General features: G+C 58.2%; 1 protein-coding gene across 3 annotated transcripts; it reads left to right on the top strand.

The window, feature by feature from the left end:
- The first annotated feature begins 1,292 nt into the window (after positions 1-1,292).
- Positions 1,293-26,132, top strand: TTC38 (tetratricopeptide repeat domain 38). 3 transcript variants are annotated; one of them, XM_033865841.2, is made up of 14 exons: positions 1,307-1,858; positions 2,874-2,951; positions 5,135-5,216; positions 6,545-6,716; positions 7,384-7,557; positions 9,154-9,229; positions 12,658-12,777; positions 15,546-15,605; positions 16,450-16,488; positions 17,896-17,977; positions 19,736-19,901; positions 21,046-21,205; positions 21,427-21,500; positions 23,773-26,132. In XM_033865841.2, exons 1-14 carry the CDS (start codon positions 1,826-1,828, stop codon positions 23,864-23,866), a joined length of 1,410 nt encoding a protein of 469 aa, XP_033721732.1. In that variant the 5' UTR covers positions 1,307-1,825; the 3' UTR covers positions 23,867-26,132. The 3 variants fall into 3 exon arrangements, with proteins under 3 accessions (XP_033721733.1, XP_073644157.1, XP_033721732.1); XM_073788056.1 differs by lacking the exon at positions 12,658-12,777 and having other exon boundaries at positions 1,304-1,858; XM_033865842.2 differs by lacking the exons at positions 21,427-21,500; positions 23,773-26,132 and having other exon boundaries at positions 1,293-1,858; positions 20,590-21,188.
- The last annotated feature ends 126 nt before the right edge of the window (positions 26,133-26,258 follow it).

Genomic DNA, 26,258 nt, shown 5'->3' with positions numbered 1-26,258 from the left:
GATGCCGTTGGAGAGATGGCTGATGACCAGAGCAAGCTTAGCCTCAGAGCCCACGATCATACATTTGAATTTTATCTCAAGTGGATTGGGAAGTCTTTGGAGGGTTTTGAGCAGGGAAGGGCCCTGATCTGATTTCCAGTTGGGAAGCATCCTTCTGTTGTGTGGGAGATAGACTGTAGGTGGGCAGGAATGCAAGGAGACAGGCCAATTAAGTGGGGTCCAGGGAAATCAAAGGGACAGGCCTGACTTCTGGAAGAACACTCGGTATGCAAGTGAGCTGGTCCTGACTCAGTTTAGGGTTAGTGGTGGTGGAGGTGGTGAGCAGTGGGGAATTCAGAAAAGATGCACTTGTTAATGGACTGCCTGTCAGAGGACTGACTACATGATTTTCAGCGCCCTGTGAAAAATGAACACGTGGGGACGTTGTTCAAAAACTGTTAAAGATTTCAAGATGGCAACAGCTGAGCTTTCCACCAAGCACGGGGCCCTTCTAAGTGTGAGGCCCTGTATGACTGTCCAGGTTGCACACCCATGGCCACACCCAGGGCTTGCCTACCACAGCCCCTGATCCCACTGGTGGCTCAAAGCTGCTGCCACCAGCCAACACCAGCTTCCAGGCCCAGGCCCTGCAGGGGCACAGGTCTAGGGGCCTCCAGAAGGCCCTGCTACTTGCAGGCGTGAGGGGAAGGGGAGGGAAAGTGTCACCTCACATTTTTTTGGTCTCAAAGACACTCTCCCTGTCTTACCCCTAGGTTCTGCATGACATTTTTTTTTCTTAAATTCCATATATATGTGTTAGCATACGGTATTTGTCTTTCTCTTTCTGACTTACTTCACTCTGTATGACAGACTCTAGGTCTATCCACCTCATTACATATAGCTCAATTTCGTTTCTTTTTATAGCTGAGTAATATTCCATTGTATATATGTGCCACATCTTCTTTATCCATTCATCCGATGATGGGCACGCAGGAATAAAGACACAGACCTACTGGAGAACGGACTTGAGGATATGGGGAGGGGGAAGGGTGAGCTGTGACAAAGCGAGAGAGAGGCATGGACATATATACACTACCAAACGTAAGGTAGATAGCTAGTGGGAAGCAGCCGCATAGCACAGGGATATCAGCTCGGTGCTTTGTGACCGCCTGGAGGGGTGGGATAGGGAGGGTGGGAGGGAGGGAGACGCAAGAGGGAAGAGATATGGGAACATATGTATATGTATAACTGATTCACTTTGTTATAAAGCAGAAACTAACACACTATTGTAAAGCAATTATACCCCAATAAAGATGTTAAAAAAAACACAAAAAGACACTCTCCCTACCCGCCACTCCAATCTCTGCCCTGGAGAGGGTGCAGGGCAAGGCCCGACCACAGGTCAAAATGACCTCTGTGAATGTCTGCACGCGCGCGCGTGGCTTTCGAGTGGGACACTTAGAGCTTGAAAGCGACCGCTGTCCCAGGGCTCCTCTGCCTCCCAGGGGACTCTGCAGTCGCCTCCCAGAGGGTCCCCAAAGGGAGGAATCTCCCGGCCCGCCCTCTGGCCCTTCCGCCCCAGGCTCCCAGTCTGATGGGGGAGGCGGGGGCGCACACCAAAGCTGCTCGCCTCAAGCCGACTCGGGTTCCCGCAGCCCCGGAGAAGAGAGCCGGAGGGGTCCGCCGGGGGACCCGGCCCGGAGAGGTGGGTGTGTCCGAAGCGGACCAGTGAGCGAGCGGAGAGCGGGGGCCGCCCCGCCTCGCCCCCGGGACTCGACTCCCCGCCCCCAACCCGGAAGCCCGCGGCGGCGCGCGCAGCCCGCGACCCTGACACCGACCCAGCACCATGGCCGCGACCGCGCCCCTGCGCGACTGCCAGGTACGCGGAGGCCGTCCCCGCCCGGGTTCCCCGCGGCCCCACGACCCCGGGAGTGGCGGGATCAGCCCTGCCAGGGGTCCGGCGGGGACACGGACCCCGAGAGACGGGCACGCCTTCTGGGCGCACGGAAGGGACCAGAGGACCCTACTGTGACCCCCGCCTCCGGAAAATCTGCGGCGCGGGGCCCCGCCCCGCGGAGACCCCAGGTCCTCGTAAAAAGCTTAACCCGGGCGCGACACAGCGGGGACGCTGGGCGTTAGTGAGGGTCTCCCACGGAACCCGCGGGGGCAGGGAGCCTGGACCCATTTTGCACTTGAGGAAGGGGCGTTCAGAGGAGCGAGGGGACCTACGCACAGCCACTCCGAGGAGCCGCCCGCTGGGCTGGCGGGACTAAAGGTCATTTCTCCATACCGGGGAGTCGCCTGTCTGTGCGCCCCTGGCAAGACACCGAGACAGCGATTACACTGAACAGTTCAGTTAGTTGGGGATGTTTCCTGAAGGTCTGAACTATCTGGTAAAGTGGGGAGATGAGAGGAATTGTCTTGGTGGTTGGCACCTTGCCAGCCAGGTGGCAGGCCCACCCTCCTGGTTTTGCCCTCCAGCGCTAGCCCTTCTTCTGTCCTGGCAGACCTCCCTGCCGCCTGATCAGGGACTCCCCCTTACTGAGCGTCTGCTCCCTGGCAGACACTTTACAGTCACCCCATGTATCCTCCAGTGCCCCATTTCACAGAGGGGCCAGACAGGGGTCAGAGGGAGGACGTTGCCTGAGGGCACTCAGCTACTTAGAGGGCCCTGGGATTTGTGTCAGGATCTCTCCCACCCAGGCCTCAGCTCTCTCCACACTGCACCGTCTGAGAAGTCTGGGAGTCTGTGCCTGCCCCACAAGGACGGGTCTTATGGGAAGCCCATACCTGCAGGACGACAGACATTAGCATCTTCGGTGCTTGGGGGTTGGGGATTGCGTGTGTTTGCTTGGAGGGCTACATGGAATAAGACCCCTTCTTGCTGTGTGTAGGCTTGGAAGGATGCCGGGCTCCCTCTCTCAACCCCAAGCAACGAGGCCTGCAGGCTGTTTGATGCCACCCTGACCCAGGTATGCCCGTGGAGAGGAGTGGTGGCCCCTTCTGTAACGGTCCAGGGGGAGGTTTCTTAAATTGGTGAATGGTTTTTATTTTCATTAAAAACATTTTTTGGGGTGCATCTTACAGCTGCCTTTATTCGTGCCACAAGGAAATGGTACTTCCACGCGGGCACAGTGATGCCGTAGCTCCCAGCTAACACAGCTTGCTTGAGTTTACAGCCAAACTGCCTGTCAGCTGATGTGCTCTCCAAGTAAAGCTGGTCAGGGATGACGTGAGCAGGCACGGGACTCGAAGCTTTCAAAACTTTACATCTTTATCCTGACTTTATAAGCAATGCAGCCCGTTAACCCCATTCCTGCCCGAATCTCCTGGTAAACTTGAGTATATTAGGGCTTCCCGGGGACCTGAACGTTCTTCATAATGCTTTGAAGCATCCTTGCACAGGACCGATGGCTCAGGCCACTCCAAAGCCCCACAGTCAATGTCTCAGAAAGTGATGGATGCTTCTTAAACTGCATGCAGACTTGAGAAATCGACTGCAACAGAATCCACGTACCTGTACCCCCAGGGCGCGGGAACAGTTCTGCCTGCCCAGGGCCTGGCTGAGAGGTCCCCCCAGTGGCAGGCGTTGGCCTGTGAGGGTGCTGAGGGTTTGGTATGGGGCCCCTCCGTTTAAGGCATGGGGCCCCACTCCTGGGGCTAATCTGTGAATATACTGCTCCCACCCATGGCTGCTCTACGACCTTCCACCGTATTACCAGTCATTTCTAACACCAGTGAAGGAGCCTATAGTCTCAGAACTAGGGGAGTCTCAGAGGTAAGGTCCAAATACTTTGCTTGACAGGTGGGGAAACTGAGGTCCAGAGAGCTGAGCTGACCTTTGCAGTGAGTTAGAGCGGCAGGATGCACCTAGGTCTAGACACACTGATGGAAAACTAGAGCTGGGCTTTTTCAAGGGCGGTGAAATCGCTACCTACTGATTCTGTCCGTGCAGCATAAGGGCCAAGGAAGCCTCTAGAAACATAAGGGCCATACAAGAAACTACTGGTGAAATGCCGTCAGCTTGCCAAGGGCCTCCACTGTGTGCATTTGAGCTCTTTGTCTGTTTGTCCCCTTCCCGCAACTTCTGGCCTCTGCAGAGCACAGTTTGTTGCAGGGAAAGTTCCCCAGTGCAGCGGCAGCCACCCCACCTCTCCCCCCCGCCCCTGCTGTGCGTCTGCGTCTCTGTGCCAGCTCCCTTGTGTCTTGTTAAAATACATGTGCTAATTCTGTGTAGATGTAAGTTGGACAACTGACAGGGCACATTCTAAAATCTAATGCTTTATTATGGTTTTAGGATTTTTAAAAATTAAGACCTGGGTCAGGTATTTTTCATTTAAAATGTGTTTGCTGGGACTTCCCTGGTGGTCCAGTGATTAAGAATCTGTCTTGCAATGCAGGAGATGCTGGTTCAATCCCTGGGCGGGGAACTAAGATCCCACATGCCACAGGGCAACAAAGCCCACGCGCCACAACAAGAGAGAAGCCCGCCTGCCACAACGAAATATCCCGCATGCCACAACCAAGACCCGACACAGACAATAAATAAATAAATATTTTTAAAAAAAATTAGGGGCTTCCCTGGTGGCGCAGTGGTTGAGAATCCCACACGCAGCAATGAAGACCCAACGCAGCCAAAAATAAATAAATTTATCTTAAAAAATTAGGCATTAAAAAAAGACTAGAAACAAATACACCAAATTGTCAAAAATGATAATGAGATGAGATTAAGTATATTTTTGATCTTTTGGCTTTCATGCCTCTTCCTTTCTGTAATGAATGTTTACTGTGATTCTTTTTTAAAGGAATGAATAGGAAGTAGCAAGTTTCCTATTTTGATACCCAGTGTCAAGGCCCCTCTTGGGGCTGACGAGGCCGACACTGTGGGCAGGTCACCTGTCAGGAAGAGCCTTCCTTTAGATGTTTCTTTTTTGGAAATGGTGGCCTCACCAGCCTTAGAAAATGTGCCTTGAGTTCCGTGTATTCAGCCTCTTCATATGAAATCAACCCAGTTATGTTTTCTTTGAGCCAAGGTCCAGAAAATACCAGTATTCTAGAAAGAAAAAAAAAAAAAATCAAGGTTTAGAAACAAGCCTTCTTTTACATGAACTAAAAACTCCTTGGGGACAGCTTTGTTGAATCTTTTAAATTTCAGTACGTAAAATGGACCAATGACCAGAGTCTTGGTGGCATTGAGGGCTGCCTGTCAAAGCTCAAAGCAGCAGATCCGACCTTCGGTGAGTGATGCTTTCCCTGGGTTGAGGAGCCCCGTTTCACAAGTCCAGCCCCTCACTGTTTCCCTGACTGCAGGACTCAGCTGGGTTGGGGAGGGCAGGGCTGGTTGCAGTGGCCAGGTTGGGAGGGAGGGAAGGTGATAGCCACCACTGTGCTTGGAATAACAGCTGCTCCCATAAAGATGCCAGGTTCTATAGAAGGTGTCTTTCAAACGTTCTCCTTAAGACACTGATCCCAGTTCTCATATGAGGAAACTGAGATTCAGAGAGAGTAGAGAGTAAGAAATATACCCAAAGCCACCCAGCTGGTAGTTGGGGCGCTGGGATCAGACAAGCCTGTCTCAGTCCAAAGCCTGGACCCCTCGGAACACAAGAACTGGCCACTGCAGCCTCTCTGGGCACTAGCGAGGCCAACCCCACAGCAGCTGTGACGGGGAGGGCCGACCTGGTGACAGGCTGCCATCACAGGCAAGCCGTGTGCGTGGCAGGCATGCGGGCGGGGTCAGCCCAGTGCCTTCTGGAACCCCAGGAGGGTGGCCCAGTGTGGGTGAGGTTCTGGGCTGGGCAGAAGGGCTGAGGACGGGAGGGCAGCAGGGACCCCCACTGTGGCCAGGTCCCAGTGAGGGCAAGGGGCGCAGAATAGGGGATGAAGGGAGCTGTCACGGGAGCCAGTGTGCAGGCGTGGGCTCAGGTTCTCCGAGCAGACCCTGGCCCCAGGTCAGAAGCAGGGGCCACATGGGTGGTCCTGGCACTGTGGTTGGGTCCTAGATCCCAAGCCTGGGCCAAAGACTGAGTTCCAAACGCCAGCTGATACCCTTCCTCTGTCAAGGTTGGGGCTGGGAAGCCCAGGTAAGACCTGGGGGCCAGCACACCTGCAGCAAGGCTGCTACAAGGGCCACAAGGCACACCCCCATCTTCCTCGGCCCCCGAGCTCTCAGCGAATGAGAACAGCCAAGACAGGATCATGGTTTCTCTCCTCTGGGGACCAGCCCCCCGACAGCATCTACCGGGTGGCCCTTGGGAGGCCCTGTGCTGCTGGTAGTGACAGTAGCAGCTGCGAGGGAAGCAGGTGGGGCTCCAGAGGAGCCCGTAGGCAGCCCCTAACCAGTTCACCTGGTGAGGGGGCCGCAGGGGCTCCACACGTTGGCACTCCCCAGAATGCCCTCCACGTGCCTGGTGAGGAGCTGAGTTCCGGGCTGTCGGTGGGGACACACCCGACCGGCCACCTGGCTTGCCCCTCTTGGGACGTTGGGTTTTTATTTCACATGCGGGGCTGGGCTGGGCTGGGTGGGACCGTCTGAATCACCAGCTATTTCCCCACCTTTCGCCAGCCCTGGGCCACGCCATCGCTAATGGCCTCATTCTGATTGGCACCGGAAGCTCCGTGAGGCTGGACAAGGAGCTGGACCTGGCTGTGAAGACGATGGTGGAGATTTCCAAAACTCAGACCCTGACGCGGCGGGAACGGCTGCACGTGTCTGCAGTAGAGACCTTTGCCAAGGGGTGAGGGGCCTCCCTGGCCCAGGGGCTGGCTCTCCGAGGCCACACTGGGCGATGCCACGGGCTGCCCCTGCGCCGTGTGGAGGGGGCCTCGGGGGGAATCTCACCCTGACTCCCGTGCCCGCCTGACTGAGAATCGCATCCTGCCTACTGCTCTGTCCTCAGCTGACTGCTGAATGAGGACGTGGTTGGTTAGGACTCCCAGGTTAGAATGCAAAGCAACTTATTGTGTCTCGTTAAATAAATTGGTTATTATTTTCATTACAAAAATAGTAGGACCACAGTACAGAAATAGATAAGAGATAGGGGAAAGAAGAAAACCGTCGCCCTTATGCCCCTGGCACTCACACACCTCTGAGCATCTGTCGTTCCCGCGGCTGTCCGTCCCCCTGTGTGTGGGAGTCTTGACCCTGGTGCCTGCCCCCAGGACAGCCCCTGTGTCTGCTTGGGCAGGAGAGATGCCCGCAGAGCTGGGTGACCTGAGCTGATGCTACAGTAAAACTTCCCACTGAAGCTTTTCAATTTTCTGAGCCACAACCTAACGTAGAGACTTACACGTATCTTTTAATCAGTTCAGTGCAGGCTGTGGCACTGCAAGAAATTAAGCCTTTTCCACTCCTCGTGTGTGAACTGTGTTCAGTGTTGCTGAGAAACTTCTCTTGGCTTCCAGGAACCTTCCAAAAGCCTGTGAGCTGTGGGAACAGATTCTCCAGGACTACCCGACAGACATGTTGGCCCTGAAATTTTCCCACGATACCTATTTTTACCTGGGCTACCAGGAACAGATGAGAGATTCTGTGGCTCGAATTTATCCCTTCTGGACACCCGACATCCCCCTTAGCAGGTAGGTGCTAGCAGGAAATCACATCGTTTCTGTTTCTTAGCCTCTCTCCTCTGCCCTGAAAACGTGGCAACTCTCCTGGCCCTGCCCTAAAACTAGTGAGACTACTGTTGTTATTTCCTAGTTCTTTACAGTGAAAAGTTGGGACTTCCCTGATGACCCAGTGGTTGGAACGTCACACTTCCATCGCAGGGGGTGCGGGTTCAACCCCTTGTCGGGGAACTAAGATCCTGCAAGCCGCGAAGATGGGCCAAAAAAAAAAAAGTGAAAAGGCTTCACGTCTTCATTTGATCTTTATCCCGTCCTGGGAATGAGGTAGTACTATTATGTATCAGTCAGCACAAGATAATTTTTGCCACAGTAACAAACATCCTCTAGATCTTTTTCTCCGAAGCTTATTACAACAAAGGTTAGTTTCTCACTGTCCATCATAGGAGAGCTGAGGCTCCACACCCCTGCCACTGTCGCCCTCCAGGATCCCAGCTGATGAAGTAACTGCTCTCGGGATACACCAGCTGCTAAGAGGGAAAGAGCTCTCCTGGGGGACTCACAATGGCATTAGTGCTCAGAGTGAAGGGTGTGCCCTGCAGCTCCCGAGCCACTGGTCAAATCCAGTCACCCACTCACAGGGGACCAGGAAGTGCAACGCTACGTTGGGCTGGGAGGAGAGGGAGGCCTGGAATAACCATGAACAGCCCTAGGGACCACCACACATGATCACCTCCGTTGCATTTTAGTCATAGGATCGTTGTGAAGGTCAAGTGGACTAATAGATTGGAGAGCTGTGTTAGTCAGGGTTCTCCAGAGAACAGAACCAATAGGGTGTGTATATCTGTATCTATATCTATACTATTTACATATATATATGGAGGGGGGTGGGGTGGGGTGGCGGGGGAAGGTATTTGTTTTAAGGAATTGGCTCCTGTGACTGGGGACTGGCAAGTCTGAAATCACTGCAGTCTCTGCCTTCGTCTCCACGTGACTGTCCTTTGTGTGTGTGTCCATGTGTGTCTGTGTCCAAACCTTCCTCCTTCTCCTTTCTCTTATGAGGACATCAGTCATTGGATGTAGGGCCCACCCTAATCCAGGATGACCTCATCTTAACGTGAGCTTGATGATGGTCTGCAGAGACTCTAATTCCAAGTGAGGGCATGTGTTTAAACGTACCATTTTGGGGGAGACACAGTTTGACCGACATGGGTCATGTTGAGGGTTGAACGGTTCTAGTGCACTTTTTTTTTTTTTTTTAAAAGGGCTTCAAATGCTTGGCTTTTTATTTATTTATTTATTTATTTATGGCTGCGATGGGTCCCCGTCTCCGCGCGAGGGCCCTCTCCAGCCGTGGCCAGCGGGGACCACTCCTCATCGCGGTGCGCGGGCCTCTCACTGATGTGGCCTCTCCCGTTGCGGAGCACAGGCTCCGGACGCGCAGGCTCAGCAGCCATGGCTCACGGGCCCAGCCGCTCCGCGGCACGGGGGATCCTTCCAGACCAGGGCCCGAACCCGCGTCCCCTGCATTAGCAGGCAGACTGTCAACCACTGCGCCACCAGGGATGCCCAAGTGCACTTTTTTAAAAAATAATTTTCTTCTGTTTTCAGCTACGTGAAAGGCATCTATTCTTTCGGCCTGATGGAAACCAACTTCTACGATCGGGCGGAAAAGCTCGCCAAAGAGGTAAGTGGGCCCTTCCTGAGATGCCTGAGCCCTTGTGGAGTGGGGTCAGGTGGAGGAGAGCACGCCAGGCACGCTGCACCCCACCCACTCAGGACCTCGCTTCCTACCAGGAGGGCTCATGTTAACAGAGAGGGCAGCTCCCTCCCCTTTTCCCCACCCTGGGTTTGCAAAGCCGCCTTGCTCAGGAAACTCCCCACCCAGGCCATGAAGGCAAATGAGGCCCAGGGAGGTTCCGTCCACCCCTCTTGCTTAGGGTCACACGGAGTGGCAGCTCTGCACGCCCCCAGCTCCGTATCTCCAGGGCCCACAGTTTGCGCTGCTGGACCCAGACTTTGTAAGTGGGGAAGCGAGTATCAGCGTCACTTCTCCCACCTGAGACCTCACGTGTCTAAGTGTCACTGACTTCACCAAGCCTCCAGGAGCTGACAGATGAGTGATGAGTGAGGCGTGTCGCCGAAAATTCAATGAACTGTCAAGTTAAGAAAAAAAAATGGGGAATTTTATTCGAGCGAAACTGAGGATTGTAACCCGGGAAGCAGACTCTCAGAAAGTTCTGAGAACTGTTCAGCCTGTTAGAACTCAAAGGTACAGTCATAGTCATCTACCTTTTGGAGACAAAGGATCGTACATCAAAATGACATCCTGATGTTTTATGTAGAGGTCACCAAGGAGACATCGTCCGGGTAAGCACGGACAGAGCCAGCGGCGAGTCACCATGACCCCCTACAGAGCGGGGGAAGAACGCATTCTTTTAAGAACTTACATTGCTAGCACCAGAAAAAAGGGAGGAATTGATGTTTACAGTCCGGCAGGTGCTCCCATCTCTGAGGAGCACTGATGGATGTGTAACACACGTACATGCACATCAGGGAGGGAGGGAGGAGGCCCAAACAAGCCCAGAGAGAGAACTTTATGTTTAACTTTTCTTGTCCTGCCTTAAGATATAAATTTTATTTCATCAGACTGCTTCCAGTGGGCCCTGACCTGGCGTTGGGGTCCTGCTGGCCAGCCCTTCTCTTGAGCACCGCCCCCATCCGGAGGGGGCAGCGGCCAAGGGTGCAGAACAGGGTGGGATGCTAAGCGCTTCCTGCCGGCCCGGGCCGCTCCTTCCGTGCTGGTGGAGATGGGCTGGCTGGCAGGGTGGACGTCCCTCGCTCGCAGGCCCGGGAGCCTCAGCATCTCTGGCTCTCAGAGTCCCTCTCCAGCTCCTCCTGTCGCGGGAGTGGAAACTGAGTCCCAGGGAGGGGCCGCCACGCACAAGGGGGTGACAACCACTCCCGTGCCTGGCTCAGGGCCGGCACTCAGTGTACGCGCCGCTCCGGTCGGCTCGATCCTCTGCAGCGGGGCACTGAACTCTTCATTGCCCAGAGGAGGGCGACCAGGCCCGGAGAGGCCAAGGCCGTGGCCACACAGCTCACAGAAGGCAGAGCCACGGTCACCCAGGCCACCTGAGCACAGTCCTTCTTGCTGCCTGGACAGACCTGCTCCCCAGCACCCAGCCAGGGCTCTCCCCCCGAGTCTTTGCCCTAGTTGGCTCCCAGCACCCCTCCCTGGGAGACAGCCGGCACCCTCCGGGGGCCCACAGGGCCTGTGGGGTCTCTGACAACCACTCTACTTATAGAATAGAGCCCAGATTTGACAGTAGGATGATGGGGTCTGTGCTTTAGCCCTGAGTCAGGCCGTCGAGGGGCACGGGGGCTTCACGGCAATCTGGGTGACCAGGCACCACCATCCAGGGGGCCAGCTGTAGGAAGGTTCCCCTGGAGACCTTGGCAGCTGGGCCCTCCCTCTGGGTGCCGTCTATGTGGGCACCTGAGGGCTGGCAGGATGGTTCAAGAAGTCAGAGGGTGACCAAAAGTTGCAGGTTCACACCCGCCAGGAGCAGGAAGCGGTGGCGTGGGGTGCCCCGCTCTGCTCCCTTCACGCCCCTTCTCCTTCAGGCGCCCACACTCTGACCCCAGCACCAGCCCACCACAGACAGTTACTGGGCAAGGCCAGGCCTCTAGGAGAGCGAGGGTGGGCTGCACAGGCTCCACTGGAGTCTGGAGATGCCTCACGGTGGTGACGCGTGGGCCTTGTCCGCAGGCTGAACGCCCAGGGCAGGAAGAGCGAAGGGCAGCTGTCGGGGAAGGAGAGCCGCAGTGAGTTCAGGGTCACGGAGCACTTGATAGACTGAGACTTAGGGCGGAGGTGGGCGGGCCGGGTGCTGGGAGCAAAGTCTGGGGGCAGGCAGGGCCGGATCGCTCTGGCCTTGTAGACTCTGTCCCAGGGAACCTTGGGAGGGAGCCGGTCAGGAACCCCTCAGCGAGGGGGGAGCTTAATCCCAGCAGGGGGATGAGAGCGGCCCTGCTGCCCTGAGCCTCTGCCTTCCGCAGCACGCTTAGCAGGTCCCTTCAGCCTGCTCAGCTGCGCCCCTGGGGTCTCCTGAAGGGTCCTGGTCCTGCAGGGTTCTGCCCTGGGCTGCCCGTCGTTCCCTACAGACGTGGCCTTTTTCTGTGTCCCCACGTGGACCGGTTGGGCCCATGCAAGTCAGGGCTGCAGCAGGGAGGTGGGGCTTGCTGGGGACCACCTGCCAGCATAGACCCCGCAGCAGGTGCCAGGCCAGGGGTGAAGGTGCTGGGCTTTCCCAGTTCTGCTTCTGTGAAAGGCGTGGGCGCCTGAGGTGGCAGGGCTGGGGGGACCCCGTGATCAGGTGTGGAGGACCTGGGCTCGTGTGGATGGTCCACAGGCCCGTGGTGAGCCCCGGCTTACTGCTCTGTGCCAGGATCAGTAGGCGCTCCGTAGCCATGAGCTAAACTACCCGCCGTGAGATGGGAGTCGGACCTCGTGTCCCGCCTGCCGTGTCGTCACCGTCAAGTCCGAGGGTCATCAGAGCGGCTCTTGTTGTTCCTAGCAGTGATACCAGAACGAGCCCGGAAAGCCACACATGTGGTCCTTGCATGTGTGTGGTCCTTGCATGTGTGCTAGTTGGAGGGCCAGCCGAGAGCCCCTGGAGCGCACACACTCGGTGTCCACTGGCCTCCACGGCAGTTGCGAGAGGAAGGCGGCCTTACTTCCCACCGCAGGGGAAACTGGGCAGCGACTCAGCTGTATGCAGGCGGCTGGGGGCCAGGGGGTTGGATGAGCCCCTGCTTTGGAGAGACCCCAGTGCCACCCAACTGTGTGGGCCCGGGCAAGTCACTTAGCCTCTCTGAACCTTAGTCTCCTCATCTGCAAAATGGGCAGTGATACCCTCTCCGGCAGCATCTGGTGTTTGGTCAACGGGCCGGTCCTTGGGGTCGTTATTTTGAGGCAGAGCCCAGGCCCCTTGCTTGCCCAGGCCCCTCGTGCCCCGGCACGGCTTGGGGACGCCTCGTCACCGGGCAGCCTGACTCACCCATGTTATCTCGACTTGTCCCCCGCCCAACCCCCACACCCCCGCCACATAGGCTTTGTCTATTAACCCGACGGACGCGTGGTCGGTGCACACCATCGCCCATATTCATGAGATGAAAGCAGAGGTCCAGGATGGATTGGAGTTCATGCAGCGCTCAGAAACCCACTGGAAGGTACGATTCGTGTCCGCCCACCTGCCTGGAAAATTCTATTTGTTCCCCCAAGTTAAGCCAGGGATTAACGGATGGAGATACAAGGTGTGGCTTAGTTCTGGGGAGAACTCATCTTCCACTTGGAGGCGTTTCTGTCAAGCCACCGAATCCCCTGGGAACCCCACGGCTTCCCGACATCCGCTGATGTTTTGAAGGTGTTTCTAGAACTGGTTGTGGCCTGAGGTTGTAGAAGGAATGGATGAGAAAGGGGAAACGAGAGCCCAGCAGGGGTAAAAACCGTGAGCTCACCGGCCAGCAGACTGGACACAGACCCCAGAACCACAGAGCGTCCTCAGGGAGCACGCGGTGCAGCCAGGGCTTGATGGGAGGGACGACGGCCCAGCCACTGCCGGTGGGGCTGGTGTGCGGGGCTCAGGGCCCTGGTGAGGCAGCAGCGTGGATGCCATCCAGACCCCTCAAGCCCTTCCAGACCCTCTCCTGGGGCCTTAACACCCAGGGGCCTCCCTGCTCCCACCCCCGGCGCCCGCCTGCGCCCAGCTGCTGTGGCCCTCCCTCTGCATGCGCCTGTGGTCCTTAAGTGTGTCTCTGGCCTACAGCCTGGCTACCTGTCCAGGTGCGGTCTGCTGCTCTGCCCTTCTCTGTGCTATGGTGGGCTTCCCAGGGCACCGCCGGCCAAGACAGTGCGTCTCTGCCAGGGCCTGGCACCGGGCAGCAGGTGCTCAGTGATTTAGCAAACCACGGAGAGACCAGGAACCAGGCAGGGAACAGGGGACTGGCATGGTCACCTCAGTTCCTCCCAGCAGCTCCCTGGCCTAGGACAGGCCAGCGAGAAGTAATTTACAAGAAGGCAGATTCCTGGCTTCTCCGAGAGGGGTATTAAGGAGAGCCGGCGAACTGGTGTAAGAGAACCTTTGAGAACTATAATCTCATTAGATTCACACTCAGATCTTTTTTTCTTCTTCGGCTGCGTTGGGTCTTTGTTGCTGCGTGTGGGCTTTCCTTAGTTGCAGCAAGCAGGGGCCACTCTTCGTTGCGGTGCCCGGGCTTCTCATTGCGGTGGCTTGTTGCAGAGCACAGGCTCCAGGTGTGCGGGCTTCAGTAGTTGTGGCTCGCGGGCTCCAGAGCTCAGGCTCAGTAGTTGTGGCGCACGGGCTTAGTTGCTCCGCGGCATGTGGGATCTTCCTGGACCAGGGATGGAAACCGTGTCCCTTGCGTCGGCAGGCGGATTCTCAACCACTGCGCCACCAGGGAAGCCCCCAGATCTTTTTAAGGATCCCCGAACGCTGGGCACGAGCTAGGCCCTGGGTGGGGGTGGGGGTACAGTGTGGGTCGGGCCCTTGTCCTCGGGCTCCCCCTGCAGGTGCTGAGTCTGGATGGAGGGAGCGCAGAGTTGCCCTGTCCTCTGAGGGGGAGGCGGCGGAGGCGTGGCCAGGGCCAGGTCATTTGTATTCCACTTACTTCCTGCCCCCAGACTGCGATTTTCCTGGGCCTGGGTGCTTGAGGCCTGGCTCCACCCCAGGACGAGACCGTGGTCCCTCTGAGCCTCGGTTTCCTTACCTGAAAACCTGCTGCCGCAACCACTGTGAAGCCCTTGCCCCGAAGGAGTCCCCATCTGTGTTAGTCCCACTGTAACAGGCAGCCTGAGGTGGCTGGGGCCATCTCCAGCAGGCGCTCGTCCCCTGATGCCTGCACATGTCCCTGCAGTGGCTCCTGCCAGCCTCTGGCCTGGCTGCACAGCCCTGGGGTGGACGATGTGGCCTGGGGCTCCCTTTCCTCCTCCTCCAGCACCTGCCCCAGGCATTTGGCTGTGCCCCTCCCTGGGGACCCCACTGAGAGTCCCACCCAGACCTCTCTGTCCTCAAAAGGCCCGTCAAGTGGAGCGAGCAGTTCCCTAGCAGCGCATGACTGCACCATGCCAGGGGCATTCTTGGGGATGTGGAAACCCAGAGGAGGCATCCCACCCAACTCAGCTTGAGGGAGAAACAGTCAGGGAAGGCTTCCTGGAGGAGGCAACGTATGAGCTGAGTATTGCAGGGTGAGTAGGTGTTTGCTAAGCAGAGGACAGGGAGATGTAGGATCAGCTTAAGCAAAGGCGCCAAGGCCTACAGTGGCCTGTAAGGGAGAGGGGAGTTGGGTGGGTTGGCACCCTCAAATACAGGTGCCAGGTAGACGTGGGCCGTGGAGGAGGCATCGTCAGTTCCTTTCCAGGAGATGGGAGGTGGTATCCAGGCAGAGAAGGAACTGTCAGCCGCAGCCCCGTAGGCTAGTGTTCATGGTAGGGCCAAAAGCGTACCAGCTGCAGCCGTCTAGATGTCACCCCATTCCCCTTATTCTGTGGGCTCTGACAGGACCTGCAGGGAGTTTGGCCCTGGGCTCACTGATCCGTAGGGTTTTACTGGATGCATTGCACTGTTTGGACGCAGTGGGCCTCTGCAGCCGTTCGGATAGACTTATTCATTTTCTCCACTCCACACCCAAGGAAGGTGAGGCTTTGGTTCTCCTGCCTTCTCGCTCTGGGGCTAAGATGCCAGCCTGCCGCAGCCTCAGCATCCTCGGAAAATTCCGGCACGCCACTCGCCGAGGCTCAGAGCCAAAGGAGAAGATGGGGCGTGGACTCGCCGGCACAGGCCGGCCAGGGCGGGTGCCCGGGAAGCGTTTCCTGCGTTCAGAGCTGTGGCGCTCTGCGTTGGCACAGAACAGCAGCTGCTTCCCGCCTCCCCCCCAACAGGCTGTCAGATTTTTCCCTCATTCTCTCGTTCTTTCCCCAGGACTCTGATATGCTCGCTTGTCACAATTATTGGCACTGGGCTTTATATCTGATTGAAAAGGTAAGATGACCGGCTGTCTTATCCTATAAAGATGTCCAAGGAAAGAAATATTTTTCTACCTTTTGCTGTACTTTGTATCCTGTGGAGCAGTACGGTGTGATTGCACATTTCAAAGGTGTCCTGATGCAGCAGAGCACTCATGTTTTCAAATAGCTTTTCAGGCTTAAACTACTTTAGGTATTCTGCACTGTCTGGACTTGGAAATCATGTGTATCGTGTGCCATTTGTGGAGACAGGGTAGCCCGAGCGCCTGCCGCCGTAGTGGACTGCTAGGCTCCCACCTCACGGACGTAGCTGAACGAACCATGGGACCCTCCGAATGCTTTGCCCCAGTGGCAGTGAGGGTGTGGGGACACCCTTGACCCCAGTGATTCCACCACTGGGTCCCATTTATAAGGGTTTGGCTTACAGTTTATCGTAGAGAAAATCTAGAAGCTCCCTAAATGTCCAAAGAGAAATGCTTGGAAGGTGAGGACCCTGTAATGACAGGCAGAATGCAGTGATACAGTGTCTCCAAGAAAGCAGTGAACCCAACTGGGCAGTAAGGAAAATAAAGGGAAAAACAATCCTAGAAGAAACACATGAAAAAGCTGGCAGCCGCTTGACAAGCGCTTCATGGGAAGAATAATGCTTTCGCAGAAAGGGCTCCCTTAGCAGCAGGAGCTGCTGCTGTGTCTTCTGCGCAGGGGAGCGAAGGGCTGGGGCAGAGGTGGGTTTCTCTCCTCCCATCCTGAGACCCACCACGGCTGTGGGGCGGGGGCTCTGTCGAGGTCATTTGCAATTCATGTCCCAGCATCACATTTCACCTCCTCCACGTGTTAATCCCGGAACTTCATTTTTCCAGGGCGAATACGAGGCCGCATTGACCATTTATGATGACCACGTAAGTCCACGCTTGCACCCGATTCGGTTTACTGCAGCGATTTACCCTTCAGTCTCTAACAGATCTTTGAGCCAATCAGTGTTACCCCAGCCAGACCCACAGCTGGAGCGAGAGCACAGCTATTGTGTAAGACCTCCCGGCATCGATTCTCTCGCAGAGCGGTGTCAAAACCCAGAATGGGATTTGACTCTTTGCCCGTGGGCGTTGGTAGATCGCACATCTCATTTGGTCATCTCTGAAATCTCAGGCTTCCCTCCAGTCATTTTATTTTATTTTATTTTAAAATGTATTTGTATGTTCTTTTTTAAAAGAGGACCTTTCTTTTTAAAAGAAAGGTCTTTGTTGTGTGCAGGCTTTCTCTAGTTGCAGCGAGCGGGGGCTACTCTTCATTGCGGTGCGCGGGCTTCTCATTGCGGTGGCTTCTCTTGTTGCGGAGCACAGGCTCTAGGCACGTGGGCTTCAGTAGTTGCACCACGTGGGCTCAGTAGTTGTGGTTCGCAGGCTCTAGAGCGCAGGCTTAGTAGTTGTGGCGCACGGGCTTAGTTGCTCTGCGGCATGTGGGATCTTCCTGGACCAGGGATCGAACCCATGTCCCCTGCATTGGCAGGTGGATTCTTAACCACTGAGCCACCAGGGAAGCCCCCCAGGAATTTTTTTTTTCTGTAGTAAAATATACATACCGTATTTTACCGTTTTAACCAGTTTTGAGTGTATGGTTCTGTAGCATTAAGTATATTCACATGGTGGTGCAGCCCCACCACCATCCATTTCTGGAACTTTTTCATCTTTCCAAACAGAAACTCCTGGCCTACTAAACACTAACTCCCTATTCCCCCTCCCTCCACCCCCTAGGTAGGTTTAAGAGGGAAAAAAAAAGCCTAACTTGCAACTGCTGGGGACCCCACCATGGGCTTAATAGCAGAGCCTGGGGTCACAAAAATGCTTGTAATTTGAGGATCTAAACCCCAGAGAAAAACACTCAGTAAAGTTTCCTATAAGTCATCCTCTCGAGTTGTCGGGATTTCGTAGTAAAGAGTGAAGGGTGACGAGCTGTGTGCCGTGAGACGTAGACCAGCCGAATGTGGAATCGTGGTCGGGCGAGATGATTCTCTGCCGTCGTAGACCAGGGCTGGGGGCAGGAGGTGACAGGTGCCAGGGCCCGACAGGTGCTCCCCCAGGTGCCAGTGCGGCGGGCTCTTTCTCAAGTCTGTCCAGTGTCCCTTGGGCAGCTGGAGCGGCCCAGGCCCTTGGAGAGGGGAGTGGCCCTGAGAGCTGGGCTGGAGGGGACACTGGCAGTGGCTCCTGTTGGCTGAGGGCTGGCTCTGCCCAGGCCCTACGCACAGCCCAGAGGGCTGGGCTCTGGCCGTCCCTGCAGCCCCTCATCCCCTGCCTGCTCTTGTCTTCCAGATCCTCCCCAGCCTGCGGGGCAGTGGCGCAATGCTGGACGTGGTGGACAGCTGCTCCATGCTCTACCGGCTGCAGATGGAAGGTACCCGGTCTGGGCCTTCTCCTCTGGCTCTTCTCCCACCCGAGGAGGGGACGGTGCCACGGCCTGGGCTCAGGCCGGCAGGAGCTCATTAGCGAGTTTCTCCAGGGCCTGCTCCCGGTCCCGGGACGGCGCGGCTTCGGGTACCAGCCCTGAGGCTGCCTTCCAGCTGGCCTGAGGCCGGTGGGCCAGGCCACTGCTGCCCTTTCTCCCAGCTCCCTCCGCTCCTCGGTGTGCAGCCTCAGGCTCCGAGTCCTGCTGGCACCTGCCGTTCCCACAGCCTACCTGCCAGGCCTGCATGGCGCGGGTGGCGCCTGGCCACCTGTCCTTGGGTGCCACCTCAGTTTCTCAACTCCCTGGGATTTCAGAGGGAGGGTTTTCCCAACAGTGTCATACAGTGCTCTTCAGGGAGCCTGGATGGGGTTGCCCATAGCCCTGAGGGCTACGGAAGGCTTATGGCCAACCACTGGGGTACCAGATAGCTCTCCCCTCTCCCCCAGGCTCAGCAGAGCCAAACCTGTACCCACTGTAGGGCCTGGGTCAGTGGGGATAAGGCCCGGGCAGGACTGGCTGTTTCCGGGGACTCTGGGAAGGCTTCCTAGAGGAGGTGAAACGTGAGCCATGGAAGGGAACGTAGGGTTTTGCCGGGTGGCGGCGGGACAGGATGTTACAGGTGGGAAGCAGCCTATCTGAAGCCCCCAGGACACAGACGCCAGTGGCCTGTTACGGGGATGAGTGACGGAGTGTGGGTTCCGTGCGCTCAGAGGAGCAGAGGAGGCTGAGAGCTGGGGAGGGAGGGTGAAGAGTGTGGCTTTCATCTGGGTCTGCGGGGAGCCCGCGGGGCAGGGCTGGCCAGGCTCTGTCCAGCAGGGGGGCTGAGCCAGGGGAGGCCGGGCTGGAGGCCGGGGCATCCGTGAGGAGCTGGGAGAACAGTGAGGGGCTCTCACGGCTGTCCAGGTGATAAGGCCTGGACACCGGAACCCAGGCTGGTGGAGGCCCGTGTCTCTGTCCGGCCAAAACCATCGGAACTCGGTGGCGGGGGGGCGGGCCTGGGGTCAGTTGAGTCCTGTTGACCCTTTGCCTGTGGAGGCGCAGCCTGGGCCCCCCTGAATTCGCCGGAGGAGGGGCCCAGCCTGGAGGCTGGGAGGCACGGTGTGGGTGCCTCGGGGCCGGTGGAGGGAAGAGGAAGGTCACTTGCTCCCTCAGCATGCAGAGTGGAGACTTCAGAGCCGCGTCCAACTGACAGGCTGAGAAACGGAAGTCAAGGGCAACAACAAGGTCACGGGAAGAGCCCGCTAGGAGCAGTAGGAAAACTCGGGTAAAAGTTGCAGGAGCGGGAGGGACAGGAGGCGGGAGGCGGTGGTGGAGAGCAGAGCAGAGGAGGGACTGTCCAGAGCTGGAGATCCGGACCCAAAGGCCGAAGGATGCTTCTTATGAATTCCGCTGTGCTGTACTGTGTCAGGTGCCTGCCCAGTGAGAACCACGGGAAGAATTTTTAAAGTGGTTTGGGGTTTGTCAAAGGGTCCAGAGACCTCATTTAATACCCTTCCATAGCTTTTTTTTTTTGCTTTCTACCTTACCCGTCTGCCACCTTTATGATTAAACAAAGTTAATATAAACCGGCCCCCAAAGCCTAAGCCCGAGGCCAGACACCGCCTGCCAGTGTCACCCGGCCTCCTCACCTGGAGCCGCCCGTGGGTGCCAGAGGCCCGTGCGCACAGCGCTCATGCCAGGCCTGCGGGTGTCCTCCCGTGTCCCCAGGGGTGTCTGTGGGTGAGCGGTGGCGAGATGTCCTGTCCGTGACCCAGAAGCACAGCCGCGACCACATCCTCCTCTTCAACGATGCGCACTTGCTGATGGCGTCCCTGGGCGCTGGGGACTCCCGGACCACGCAGGAGCTGCTGACCACCCTGCGGGATGCCAGCGAGTACGTGGAGGGCCCAGGGCCACCGGGGGGACCCCCGCCCTGCTGAGAGGGCCCTGGGGGGCTGCTCATGCCACCCCTGCCCGACTGGGGGGCTGGAGGCCCCACTGGTGGGTACAGCCACACAGACGCCCGTGGAGGGCTTCTCGCAGGTGTGCGCCTCCTGGGTGTTTGTCCCCATAGGTGTGCATCCCCCGCAAGTGTGTGCCCCCAGGTGTCCACTCCCCACCCCCCGCCCGGGCGTGCGTCCCCGCAGGGTGTGCCCTGCGAGGGTATAGTTGGCTCCCCCAGGACACAGAGCAGCCTCTCCATCCCCTAGGCCTCAATGGCAGCGTCATGCACAGGGGATGCCGTGAGGCCCTGGAACCAGAGACACCCGCCGCTTACAGGGCCTCAGCTCTCTGATGTGAGCCTGTTTCCTCATCTGCTGGGACAGGCTGGTAGGAGAGTGAGGGGCAGTGACGCGGTGACACACACCCAGCACAGTTCCTGAGCCGGTTCCAATCACAGCGGGGGCCAGAGAGAGTCCAGGGAAGCGGGCTCTGCACAGCACAGACCACCAAGGAGGCAGCCAGCCCTCATCTCCTGCCTGTAGGGCTAGAGCTGTGGGACCCATGAACCCTGGTGGTTTGTCCCGGGTGCCTGGGGGAGGGTGGCCACCCACGGCCGCTTGCCCTGCCCCTCCTCTCAGGGCTGAACTGCATGAACTGGGGGCTTTGGCTGGGGACGTAGCTTCAGGCCCCCGGCCCTCACGACCCAGATCGACCGCCACCTGAGGGCAACGGGAAGACAAAGCCTGCCACAGCTGTTCACTCCAGGGGCCGGCGCCGACTCCAGTGCCAGCCTTCACCTGCATTGCCCTGCGAGGGCGGCACTGCTACTCCCACCTTACAGATGAGCAAACCGAGGCCAGGCGTGGGGCATCCACCCAAGGCCACGTCGCAGTTGAACTGAGTTTAGAGCCCAGTTCTCTCCCCTCCCTGGCGGCTTGTCCTCTGTCAGGTCACCTGGATCAAAGCACCTACTGTGTCAGGCACGGAGCCAGGGATGCTGGGCTGAGGAGGAGACAGCCTCCTCCTCAGGCGCCTGAGTGGGGGGGGCAGCACGAGGCCCTGCAGGACGCTGGGGGCACCCTCTTGGCTGGCAGGTCCCCGGGGGAGAACCACCAGCACCTCCTGGCCCGCGACGTGGGGCTGCCCTTGTGCCAGGCCCTGGTGGAGGCCCAGAGCGGGAACCCCGACGGCGTGGTGGAACTGCTCCTGCCCATCCGCCACCGGATTGTCCAGATCGGAGGCAGCAACGCCCAGGTGAGCCAGCAGCTGCGGTGCAAGGGCCAGTCCGGGAGCCCCTGTGCCCCACAGCCTCTGTCTCCGCGGTGTTGGCGCCCACAGTGTGGGAGAGTCCTTGTCATTCACATCCCCCAGTAAGCTTGTCCCTGAGAACAGGCTAGCCTGCAGTGGGGAGGGGGCAGGCGTCCCTATACCTCGTCCCACGTCACAGAGCCTCACGTGCCCACTTGACCTTTCAGAGAGACGTCTTCAACCAGTTACTGATTCACGCGGCCTTAAACTGCTCGTCCGGCATCCACAAGAACGTGGCCCGGTGAGTTCCTCGTTCTGGTCCCGAAGCCCAGCTGGGAACGACCCCGAGCACAGCCCCGTCTCACTCGGGGGTCTCCCCACAGGCTTCCAGGTGCCCAGAGGCTCCCGCCTCCCTTGGCCCAAGGTGGTGCCCACCTCTGAGGCAGAGATGCAAGGGTACGGGGGTGCCTGGTTCTCCCCCTGTGAGCGTCTTCAACTTGACCAAAGGATCTGACCACCCCCACCCCCAGGCCCCGCCTCCTGCCCTCCCAGCCCACTCCTCATTTCTGGCCACAGTGAGCTGCAGTTACTCTTTCAGGCCCCTGGGCCTTTGCACGTGCCACACCCTCTGCCTGGGACATCCTTTCTTCTCTTGCACCTGCTGACGCCTACCGACCCTTTGGGTCTCAGCTCACATTCTCCTACCTGTGCTGGGTGCCAGGGGCGGGGAGGGGGGGCGGTGGCGGACAGGAGACCCAGGCCCAGGCTGCATGTCACATTCTCCTACCTGTGCTGGGTGCCAGGGGCGGGGGGGGGGGGCGGGCAGGAGACCCAGGCCCAGGCTGCACGGAGCTTACCTCTCCTGTGGGAACTGACACGAGGCAGCCAATGCCACAAATATGTGTAAAACTGCCACGAGGGCGGGCGTACTGCCCAAGACGCTGTGATGAGTGGGTGGGGGTCAGGAGGGGGAGGGTGCCTGGTGGAGGTGACACTCTCGGGGAGACCTGAAACCAAGCGAGTTTAACCAGGCCAGGGGTGATCTGGTTAGGAGGAGGAGTGTGGCTGGAGGATTGGGGGTGTCAGGGTAGGGGCACCCCAAGAAGAAAGCTCTACCCGTGAAGCCAGCCATCGCCGGCAGCCTTCGCTGTCCCACACCCCATTCACCTCGACCTGCACCAACCCCTATGCTCCTGGGGGGAGATGTGACCCCCCCATCCCTTAGGCCCTCCTGGAACGCCGAGGGGAAAGAGGGGAGCCAAGGGGTGCCGGGTGGGCAGGAGGGGTGTCGTGAGGCCCAGCGAAGCTGCCGCTGCAAGTCCAGGCTGCACCGTGGGGCCCAGGAGGCCCTTGCTGGGCGCTCGCGGTTAGAGGTCAGGTGGAAAGCGCCAGTGTCCAAGCACAGGCACGGGCGGCCCACGGTGGGCAGGGCCCGGCTGCCCCGACGACCGTTCCAAAGCGAGCAGTGCAGGTGCTGGTGAAACAGGTGTGGACGCTGTGTCACACCTGAGTCTGGATGGACACGCTGGAAATGGTCAAACCCTGGAGCGCCCTGGACACATGCCCCTCGCTGTCCCCCTCCGTGGCCACGTGCAAAACCTCACGCATTTCTCTAGTGGTGGAGCCGCTTGGGGAGCTCCAGGCCTGGTGTGGCACCTCTGGCAGCTGGGCAGGGAGGGTGGGGCCCTTTGGACAGAGAGGAGGGTGTGGGCTTGAGCAGGGGAGCTGGGGCCAGCACACGGGCGGGCGGGGTGACAAAGTCCACGCTGGGGGGCGGGGGGCGCAGTAGGGGGTCTGCCCCTGGGAGTGCGAGGGGAGCCTGCTGCTGTCGGGGTGACAGGCACGCCCCCTCCTGGTGCCCTCCTGCCATCCACACACGGCTCAGCTCCCCTCCCGTCCAAGGTGGAAACGCTCAGCCCCCTGCCATGGTGTCCCTGCCCCAAGTGCCAGGCCCCGGCCCCTTAACCGCACCCTCAGCGCACAGAATCGCTGTTGTCAATTGTTTGGGGTCTTTGCCTTAAATGATTCTCTCTTTGTTGAAAGAGGTTTTTCCCACACCACCTCTTCTGCCGCTCGCTTTCCTGGAACATCCTCAGGCGTGGCTCTCCCCCCGATCCCCACAGTCGTGCTCTCCCCACTGGTCCCAGCATTCTGTATGGCGGGAGGATGGGCCCCGAGTTCCTGGGGCAGACGAGCCCGCGGGGCTGTGCTCACCCTGACATTTTCTGCACGCGGGCGTTGCTGGGAGCAGTGTCGGGAGGCTCTTGGAACCCTGGAGGTCCTGGGCCAGTGCGAGCGCGTGGGGCTCTGGAGTCCACGCCTTCTCATCCTCACGTCTCCGCCCACCTTCCCTCTGGTCCCCACCCCTGGTGTCCTGCCTCTGGGCCTTTGTCCCTCTAGTCCCCTCTGCTGTGATGCCGTCCCCTCCCTCCACCACTGGGGAAGGGGAGCATCTTGCTCTCTGCCACTCGGGCCCCAGCCCGTGCTGCCTGTGTCCTGCCTTGGGGTGGCAGGACCATCCGCCCCCCACATTCTAGGAGGTTCCAACGCAGAGCCTGTCTCTGTTTCCCCAGGAGCCTTCTGATGGAGCGAGACGCCTTGAAGCCCAACTCCCCGCTGACTGCGAGGCTCATCCGCCGGGCGGCCGCCGTCCACCTCCTGCAGTGAGGCGGCCTGGCCGCCTGCCCCGCGGAGCCTCCCGGGCCATCAGACCAGCTGCCACACTGGCCTCGCAGGGCTACAAGTAGCTGGAGCCTGTCGATTAGGCCTGTAAAGGTGAAGCCCTGTAACCAGCAGCGTTACAGGAAGAGGGGACAGAAATCAATTCTCAACATGATTCTGAATCTTCTAATCCTCGTTAAGGGCCAGGGTGCAGTTCTAAGCAGTCAGAGCTGAGGTGGGGACCGCTGTTCCACTTGCCTTGCAAATTGTATTTTCCCAGGGGACCCTTATACCTTCTGGTCGGTCAGGGGTCGGAAGGGTTGGTGCTGGGCTCAGCTGGGGGAGGGGAGTCTCCTATGCAGCCCCTGGGGGCACCCCTCCCCTGCAGCCTAGGCTGCCTCTGGGATAAACCCCTTCATTCTGTCTTCCTCCCTGTATTCCAGGCAGGTTCTGTTGTCCGACCTTTTGGGTGAGGGTACCAATGTGGGGGAGTGACTTGCCCAGGGTCACAGCTAGCGGAGGCCCTGGGGACATTCACCCCAGGCCCCTGTGCTTCCTGGGAGAGGGACCCCCATCTTGCTGCCTGGGGCCTCGGCCCTTCTGCTGTCTCTGCAGAGATGTCCTCAAGCTTCTCCCTGGGCTTTGGTGGTGCTGGTTTGGGCTTGTTTTCTCTTTATTCTAAGCTGGACTTCATAAAGGGGCCTTGGGTACCTGGTTTCCTTTGTCAGCCATGCCTTTAATCGTAGGAATGCACACTCGCTGAGCTGGTGGTGTGCTATCTGGGGTGTGAGGATCGAGCTCAGAGGTTGCCTTGCTGTGGCAAAAACCAAAGCATTGTGATGTGGCTTGAACAAGATCTGAGACAGTTTTATAAATGCTGCCTCGGTCTCCTTCCCCATCGGTAACCTGGCCCTGACGCCCCCCCCCCCCACCCCCGCACGCTGCAGGTCTCGGGAGAACGTGCCGACTCGGCCATGGTGTGAGGGGCGATACCAGCCCATAGATGTTTCTCAGGTTCCTTCAGTGCAAACTGAAATTAGCTAGAGACTCACGGGGAGGGCGGGGGGCTGGGGGGGCGGGCAGGTCTCCTGGGAGACAGCAGACACCTGCAAATCGACTAGACAAATTCCTGGGATTAAAATAAATTAGTTAATCGGTTCCTTTGACTAACTGTTGCTGGGTGGGCATCTTCTATTTGTCAGGCCTGGGCTGGGTCCTGGGGAGACAGGCTTCTCCTTGAACTTGGGTGTGGGGCTGGGCAGTGAGTCAAGAACAGAGTAATTACAATGGGATTTTAAGAGAGGGGCTGTTAATCCCCAGGAGCTAGGGACACAACCCAAGGGAAAGCCTGCCTTCCCATCCAGAGCTGTCCCCTCCTGCCAGTTCCCCTGACAGAGCCTGCCCACGCCCCGTCTGCCCTCCCCGCTCCTGGTTCCAAGCAAGACACAACTTGGCCAGGGAAGCAGGAACTCTCGTCCCTCCTCCAGGAAGGCCTCTGCTCTCCCACTGCAGGCTGGTGCCCCACAGCCCTTGCTATTGCACCTTTCTCCCCAGCTGTGACCTCCTCAGATCAGGGACAGCATCTGGGTCCCCGCATCACCCAGCACAGAGCCTGCACTGACTACCTGTCAGTGAACCCATGACTGGTGAATGACCCCTTGAATGAGTGCATTAAAAAATGAAGCAGAATCTACTGGGGAAAGGAAGAAACGAATCTACAGTGGGTAGGCCATTGATAGAAGAGAGGAGGAGACCAAGAGAAGAGATGGATGAAGATATAGCAGCAACAACTTGTTAACAATTGGTGTGTTTACTAAGCACGTCGTACGTGCTGCTGTCATACAGGGGGAAGAGCATCGGGAGTGGGTGTTTGGGGACCCTCGCCCCCAGCAGGCACCCACAGGGCTGTGGGGACCTGACAACTGGGCCAACAGCCCTCGCGTCTAGGACCCTCTGGGCTCCTGCCACGGTGGCCCTGTAGTCATGAGTCAGGCAAACCCAGGCCTTGGGACCATGGACTGAGCAAAGGCCACACCAACCTGGCCGCTGTCTTCAGGAGGCCCTGGCAGGCCGAGGGAAGCGTGGAGCTCCCGGGCCAGTGGGCCCAACAAAGGCAGCCTGCTGGAAGCTGAGCGGGACCCAGAGAGGCCGCTGGGGGGACAATCTGACCCAGGACCCTCCTTCAAGCCCCTCTCTCCTTCCAGGCCAGCAGCCAGGGCCATTCCTGGACTTCCCTGTTCCTCAAGCTAATAAATTATTTTTCTGAAGCCAACTTGAAGCTGGTTTTCTGTAACTTGCAACGCAAAGGCTCTTGACCAATACCTGCATCTGGGATTTGCACCTGGGTCTGTCTGGCCCCATCTTTCTTCTCCACTTAAGCAGGATCCTGAGCAGATGA

This window comes from Tursiops truncatus, chromosome 11 (assembly GCF_011762595.2).
Source record: "Tursiops truncatus isolate mTurTru1 chromosome 11, mTurTru1.mat.Y, whole genome shotgun sequence".
Taxonomy (NCBI): domain Eukaryota; kingdom Metazoa; phylum Chordata; class Mammalia; order Artiodactyla; family Delphinidae; genus Tursiops; species Tursiops truncatus.
The sequence above is the reverse complement of the archived record's forward strand: the minus strand, read 5'-3'. Positions and strand labels throughout refer to the sequence as shown.

Excerpts from the sequence above, each read along its gene's own strand:
- TTC38 (XM_033865841.2), top strand. The coding sequence starts at position 1,826 with ATGGCCGCGACCGCGCCCCTGCGCGACTGCCAG. Across the intron at positions 5,217-6,544 it reads AGCAGCAGATCCGACCTTCG|CCCTGGGCCACGCCATCGCT; the intron begins GTGAGTGATGCT and ends ACCTTTCGCCAG. Across the intron at positions 16,489-17,895 it reads TGACCATTTATGATGACCAC|ATCCTCCCCAGCCTGCGGGG; the intron begins GTAAGTCCACGC and ends CTTGTCTTCCAG.